The following is a 7,500-nucleotide window of genomic DNA, read 5'->3' on the forward strand; positions in this document are numbered from 1 at the left end:
GAGAGAGAGAGAGAGAGAGAGAGAGAGAGAGAGAGAGAGAGAGAGAGAGAGAGAGAGAGAGAGAGAGAGAGAGAGAGAGAGAGAGAGAGAGAGAGAGGAGAGAGAGAGAGAGAGAGAGAGAGAGAGAGAGAGAGAGAGAGGAGAGAGAGAGAGAGAGAGAGAGAGAGAGAGGAGAGAGAGAGAGAGAGAGAGAGAGAGAGAGAGAGAGAGAGAGAGAGAGAGAGAGAGAGAGAGAGAGAGAGAGAGAGAGAGAGAGAGAGATTCATAAAATGTAACAACTATCTTATAGTAAAACACACACTTACTAAACGTAAGAATAAATCTTCAGGTACTTCGGGTTCTAACAATCTAAAGAAGATCTTTTGTGTTTCCTCCTGGCTTCTGACGCCAAGGATGCTGTCAATCATTTGTTCTGTCCTGTAATAAAAGTATAAATATAAGATATAAATGTTCTGAGTAGCCAATATATCATAAAAATAAAATTATAATGATTTTCAAAAATTCAAGGAAAGAGTTGAAGTGAGGTCAAGGTCTATTAATTGATATCTGGTGGAACCACCTAATATATATATATATATTATATATATATATATATATATATATATATATATATATATATATATATATATATATATATATATATATATATATAATGTATCGATGTGTGTGAAAAAAAAAGAAAGAAAGAAAGAAAAAAAAAAAAACTTTCCTTGAGTTCTTCTATCTATAACTATCATCATAATTACTAATATCATTATTATAAAAAAAGATAAAAGTGAAATAAATTACGCACACACATGCACACTTCCTTTTCAAGGTATTTTCCCTTAAAAAGTAAACATCGGTCGTATTTTCTAATTTGTTCAACTGTACACCTTCCCAATTCCTAAATGTTTTAAATGCTTAAGATATGCCATAAAGTTTGCTAAATAATTTGGGTGTCAGCAGTAATTTCTCAATAAACACTAGTTGTTATTTTAAGTTTTACTTAACTTCCTAACATAATAAAAAAGAAATATAAAAAATAATAATATGGAGGTACGTCATCCACATGACTTTAAAACCTCATGGGAAAGCGTACTTCAGCAGAAAAGTGATTTGCTGAAGTAAAATTGACAAAGTACACGAGACTTACTGTAGGTTAGTTGAAATGTGCTCCTAATTTTACGAAGCAAATCACGTCTGCTGATGGGAGCTTTCACATGCCCTCCTCTCCCACCCATAATTGTATGTAGTGACGTGGGTGACGTGGCGTATCTCATGTGAAAGCTCCCTTCAACAGACGTGATTTGCTTCGTAAAATTAGAAGCACATTTCAACTAACCTACGGTAAGTCTCGTGTACTTCATCCATTTTAGTCATCATAATTTCTGGAAATAATCAAGAAAGTGACCACCCTATAATAATAATAAAAGGTCAAATTCTACAAAAAACATTCATTTCAGAGATTAAAAAATGGCAATTTGCAGCAGAAGGTTGGATTAAATAGAGACACTCAAAAATCTAAATATAGAAAATTCTAAATCAATAACAGAAATAAACAGATTATAATAGTGTCACAATAATTCACAGAAAAAAAAAAACAAAGAAAAAAAAAAGTACAAAAAATTATCACATAAAAAAAATCAAAATCACAACCATGGATGTTAAAAAAAAAAAAAGTCTTTCACAGCACTAAAACAAAACACACAAAACATCTTACATTCTGGTTTTTAAGCTGAATGATATTCTAGACGGGTCTCTCTATATTATGATCTTTGTGCGAGCCACCACAAATTTTCTGGAAATAATCAAGAAAGGGTTTAATCATTTTAATTTTGACAAAAATAATTCAAAGAAAAAAACTAATAAAGGAAAAAATAAATAAGTAAATAAATAAATAACACAATATCCAAACGAAGATAAAAAACATAACATGGTTTTTTGATTCGGTAACCATCACAAGTAAGATAATGTGTTTTACAAACAAGAAGATAAGAATAATCCCCAAAATAAAAATAGGAAATGAAGAACTAATATTTACCACGCAACGCAAAATATTGTGAATAATTTTTGATAGTCCAAAGTTGAATTGGAAAAAACACATAGACTTTGTAAAATCAAAATTGAAAGAATAAATATAATGAAAAAAACTATCATCTCTGAAATGGGGAGCAAATAGAGAAACGTTATTGAAATTCTATGAAATATATATGACCAACAATAGAATATGGAATTTCTATATATGGCCGCAAAACAACATGAAATAAAAAAGTTCAACATAATACAAAACAGTGCAATGAGAATTGCAACAGGATGTTTTAGATCAACACCTATAATAGCATTACAAGCCATAACAAACCAAATACCATTAACAGAATTAATAAAAGAGATAGAATGTATGCAGATAATAAGGAATTTAGAAAAACAAGATGGAATGCCAATAAAAGAATTGACCAAAGAAAATATAAAAAACTGAGTTTTTCCTAGAACCCTTTTATTTTGTTTTATATTAACTTTGGTATTTTATTTCAAGTCAAGTATTTTATGCCATTTTATTTTGTAAATTATTTAGAAAACAATATCAGCATGTTTGACTCTCAGGCCTAAAATGTTTATGAAAAGGGCCAAACGCTACCATTTATTTGACCTGGACAATGAAAAATAAGATTTGTTAAAGTAATAAATATAAATGAACGTGCCATGAAAATGAACAGTAATGAAAATGACATGAATATGAATAGTGATCTAATGGGACATTAGAATAAATAGCAATGAGATAATAAAATAATGAATAGTAATAAATAATGAGAAATGAAAGATGAAATATATGTCCGCAGAGTAAAAGGACTATAAGAGCTAAAGCAAATGCTACAGTATGATATATCAGAGTATTTAAAAACAACTTTTATAGAAAAATATGGGGAAAAACATTCCAGAACAAATGATGAAACAGCATTTCTATTTAATGGAAAATACAACATACAAAGAATATCAAAAGATATACACAGACGGGTCAAAAATAAATAATCCAACCTCTGTCTCAGCAGCAATCTACATACAAAACTCCACAACCATGAACATAGACTCAAAAAACAAAATAAAAGAAATAAAACTAAAAAATAAAGAAAACTGGAAAACAATCCTAATAACAAAGGATTACTATACCAAGGATAATCAACCACATCCATTGGCAAGATCAAAAAATAGGAAAATAGATGTGTCTCACTAGAATAAGTACAAAACACACAACGATCAAGAAGTCATCGAACATATAAAACTACAATGTCCAGGATTCCACTCATATAGAACCAAGTTATTCCAAGCACTATTAAAAGCAAAAATTCACAATCCTAATATGAATATGTTAACCCTATGACGACGGTGCGTCACACCCGTGTGACACAGCCAAACTCCCGATGCCAGGGCGTCATGCCAGTGTGACGATTTCAATGCAATATTGCAATCGCCCGGCATAGGGGTCTTCGCGTAGCGAGTGCCCCGTCGGGAGAGGGTTAATTACAGGTGCTGATCAACCTCCTTTAAAGAAGTACTACATCTTGAGACATACAAAGATCTTCCTACAAATTTCAAAAATTATATAGATATGATATAAGAAGCAAGAAGAAACAAGAAAAAAGATCCAGGGAATATAGACTTCTACATAGTATAAAACCCTATAAAAGAAGAAAGAAGAAGTCTAGAACCTAAAACAGAAAACTGGATGCATGTCTATCAAGAATCCTAACCAATCATATATATATATATACATCTATATATATATATATCTATATATATATATATATATATATATATATATATATTATATATATATAAAAGGGGTTCAGGTAAAGATTAAAGGTATATCTGTTATATCTCAACTACAAAAAGGGGTCACTCCATTTCTCGCAGCCAATGCCACAATCTCGTCGGGCTCTTGTGAGGAGATCGAGACAGAGGTCAGAGAAATGAGTGTCAACTGACCAACTCTAAGTATCTCTGGTGGTGGGCAAAACAAGAGAAACAGAGCTTTTCATGATAAATTAATTTATGTACAACAACGTACATATAATAAATAAACGAAACCGGAGGAGGAGCGGACAAACAAACAAACAAGGCTAGACACAGTGTGGTGCGTGCTATACCGAAAAATATCCTCACTAGGCAAGAGGGATAGCCCCTCGAACTATCACACTATAACTTGTTTACTTTTCTTAGCTAGATTCTTAAACTCTCCCCTTCTTTCAACACGGTATGTTTATCAGACCATGTCTTTTCTATACCAGCTTTAGTTTAGTATGCAGATGGTGCCATCAAGAAAATGAAAACATAGAACACCTAACACTCCAGTGCCCAAGATTTAATTCATATACACTGAAACTGCTGGATGTATTATAAGTAATAAAAATAAATAATCCTGACATATCCTAATTAATTACAGGAGCTCATCACCCACCAGCTAAGAAGTACTACATTCTAAGACACATGAAGATCTTTCTACAAAGATCAAAACTGATAGACATCATATAAGTAACAAGAAAACAAGAAATTCCCAAGAAAAGCTGACCCAGGGAATATAGACATCAAAATTCTAAAACCCTATAAAAGAAGAAGAAAGAAAGAAAACTGATATACATCATATAAGTAACAAGAAAACAAGGAATTCCCAAGAAAATCTGACCCACGGAATATAGACATCAAAAGTCTAAAACTCTATAAAAGAAGTCTTTATCCAAATTTACCAAAAATAAAACATACTTGATAAACTGCAGGTAGGGCCAAGACTGGGGTCTTGGACCTATTATCGACTTATAGAGCACTTGCTACACTGGGCTTATTACAGAGTCGAGAGCTGAGGAGCTGCATGCGAGTGAGATGATGTCCTGTTGTCATCTGAAGCGATTTCTGAAAACCAAATATTTAAATGTGCTGACTGCCTCACATTTCATGCACTGTGATTGGTTAAGAAATCGTGACGTCATCTTACCATAACAGAAAATGGTCTGGATGGCTAACTAATCTGTTCCACGTAGCTTTTTTTTTTTTATCTTTCTTAGTTGGGATCAGAAAATAATGAACCAAAACCTTAAATCATTTACTTTTTGGAAATTGCTGCTAAAATATCCATACAAAATATGAATGTACAAACATGAAATTGTACATTTAAATACGTACACATATCTTGCAGAGGAGCAATTGAGTGTTCCTTATTATGTTTTAGCTATATCTATGAAGTTTAAAAATAATTTTCTTCTATGTATAAGTAGAAAAATTAGTAGCCATAATTTTGTTTACTCTTTAGAGTTAGTACACTGCATAGTTACGTTACAGTTGTACGAATTCTCTGTGAAAACGCTCCTTTTGAGTCCGCCATGTTTAACGGACGTTTTCTGTATTTGCTGAGATTTTCAATGGGCTGACACTCGAAAGCCTTAAGCTACAATGAAGAATACAACTCTCCGATGGATTCTACAAACATAGCTGACTCGAGTGGATCTACACAGTGGTCAAGATTCCCATTTTGACCGTTACAAAGTGAAGTGCCAAATAGCACTCTAGTGATCTCTAATATCTTAAAACGAATTTTAAGTAAGGAAGAAAAAGGTAGTATTCTCAGCCCAGATCCATGAGAAGTACCTGATACATATAATGATATGGACTTAGAACAGTGGTTCTCAATCTTTTTTCAGTGATGGCACCCTGAATTTATATAATCCTTTCTGTGGCAAAACGATCTAGCCAAGACAAAATTCATGGCCCAGTTTGAGAACCACTGACTTAGAACAACAAAACAAAAGGTAAATTTCCATTTTCTCATAGCCATTGAATCTCGCCATCAAAATTTTCATCTACAATTCTTTTTGGTGTGTATTAGGTGAATTTGCCTTTCTTTTCCATCGCAAACGACGGGTTATTTCATTGTAAAAGCCCCAATTGTAGGGAGGACTTGAAGTATATCAAGGAAATTATGGAGTAAAACAGGATTAAAGGTAAGAAATGTGTAATAAAATCGCATGAAAAACAACACAAAATAATTTAAAATCGGCTGTGTTCGCTTTTTATCCCTTGGCTAGAGCTAATTTCAAAACTAGGCAAAGTTAGGTAGGTAATTGGGTTAAGATTTTGCATATAAAATATGGCCCAAATTCATGTTTTACCCCACAATTTCCCTGATCTACTTCATGCCCTCCCCTTCTATCGGTACCCAGATTGTGGGGCATAGGGGCGAAATCGGGGGTAAATTCAACTATATGTGGTTAGTACAGAGTGAGAGGAGTCCATCGATACCACTTTAATGGTATTTAGTAACGCGGCCCTATTCAGAAAATTTACAGAATCTAGACATTAGAAGACGATCAAATGGCAAAGATATTAGAAAAAAGTAGATAAAACAATGAATCCCTAAAGGACATTCATACTGATTTTAGTCATGTGCAGATGAAGGCATGTACAATCTGAACCAACATTCAACAGGAAGCCAGAAGATGACTGGAGTATTTTCTAGAACCATCATGTAGATTGTGAATTAGATTCCAAGACTGCAATTTTTTTTGTGTGTGCGAGTTGAATTAGAATAGATAGGTGTGATGGTTAGTGCTTTTCTGCTTTGGATAATAAAATGACACATCCTTTAGGCTTTAACTAAGATTATCAGATTATAACGCCACCAAAGATAAAAGAACTTTAGTGTAAGCCACTGATTTTTGGACAGTTACTGTTATTTGATTGTAATACAATCTTTGTAAGAATAGTTCCTTAAAAACACTGTTCCCCAGTGATTAGCGGAAGTACTGACCAACACCTGCTTCCTGCCCCCGACTTTCACCTGGACACAGCTGACACACCCGCACGTGTACCAAACCGGAAGCATCATTTAAACCTCTTCATTGACCCAAGTACATTTTATATGTTATAGCAGGAGGAATCTGTTGACATCTCCCCCCTTCTCATCTTAATTACCATTTGATAGTATGTGTGTTTTCATTGCTGTGTAGCATGCAATAGCCTGCTTCCGATCCCTTCAGCTGTTTCCATTGGTCGAATGGCCCGAGGCAGGGAAAGTGTCACAAGGTTGCCGGTGTCACCACCGAAACCGGTCATAAGAAGCAGAGGTAAAGGAGGCAGAGCAGTACTTCTTCCTGATCTCTCTCACGATTAAAGCACGTCTCATGGGAGTCCATCTCAGGGCCTTGACCTCGTCATACCACCGTCTTCCGAAGGATGTGCTGCCAGCAAGGAGAAACAATAGAACATCTGACACTCCAGTGCCTGAGATTCAATTCCTACAGATCTAGATTACTAAACACCTTAAGAAGAATATCTGTTCACAATCCTAATATATCTGTTAATTACAGGAGCTGGCCATTCACCAGTTAAGAAGCGCTACAGAGATCAAAAGTAATTGACATCATATAATCTACAAGAGCAGAAGAGAGATCCAAGAGATACTAATCCAGAGAATATAGACCATAGCATACTTTAACACCCTATAAAGAAGAAAGAAGAAGTAAGTTGTGATAA

The 7,500-nt window shown here is 34.0% G+C and overlaps 2 protein-coding genes across 3 annotated transcripts in view; one reads left to right on the forward strand and one right to left on the reverse strand.

Annotated features, from left to right (window-relative positions):
• LOC122260881 (uncharacterized) overlaps positions 1-4,884 on the reverse strand; it is a gene marked incomplete at its 3' end in the record, with an annotated part of 9,282 nt that extends 4,398 nt beyond the window's left edge. The window contains 3 exon segments of the mRNA XM_086556712.1: positions 306-417; positions 1,703-1,780; positions 4,738-4,884. Of these exon segments, the coding sequence (XP_086412838.1) occupies positions 306-417; positions 1,703-1,704 (114 nt within the window).
• An 870-nt stretch (positions 4,885-5,754) lies between these two features.
• Positions 5,755-7,500, forward strand: part of LOC122260880 (uncharacterized) — an 11,873-nt gene continuing 10,127 nt past the window's right edge. The window contains exons 1-2 of one of the 2 annotated variants that reach the window (XM_043028330.2): positions 5,755-5,777; positions 7,335-7,486. The gene's annotated coding sequence lies outside the window, so the exon portion shown is untranslated. Of the gene's footprint in view, positions 5,778-5,824; positions 5,970-7,334; positions 7,487-7,500 lie in introns of those variants that run through there. The other variant, XM_043028331.2, reaches the window with a different exon arrangement.

Source organism: Penaeus japonicus, unplaced genomic scaffold (assembly GCF_977035675.1).
Source record: "Penaeus japonicus unplaced genomic scaffold, GWHDUDI00000001_assembly GWHDUDI00000033, whole genome shotgun sequence".
Taxonomy (NCBI): Eukaryota; Metazoa; Arthropoda; class Malacostraca; order Decapoda; family Penaeidae; genus Penaeus; species Penaeus japonicus.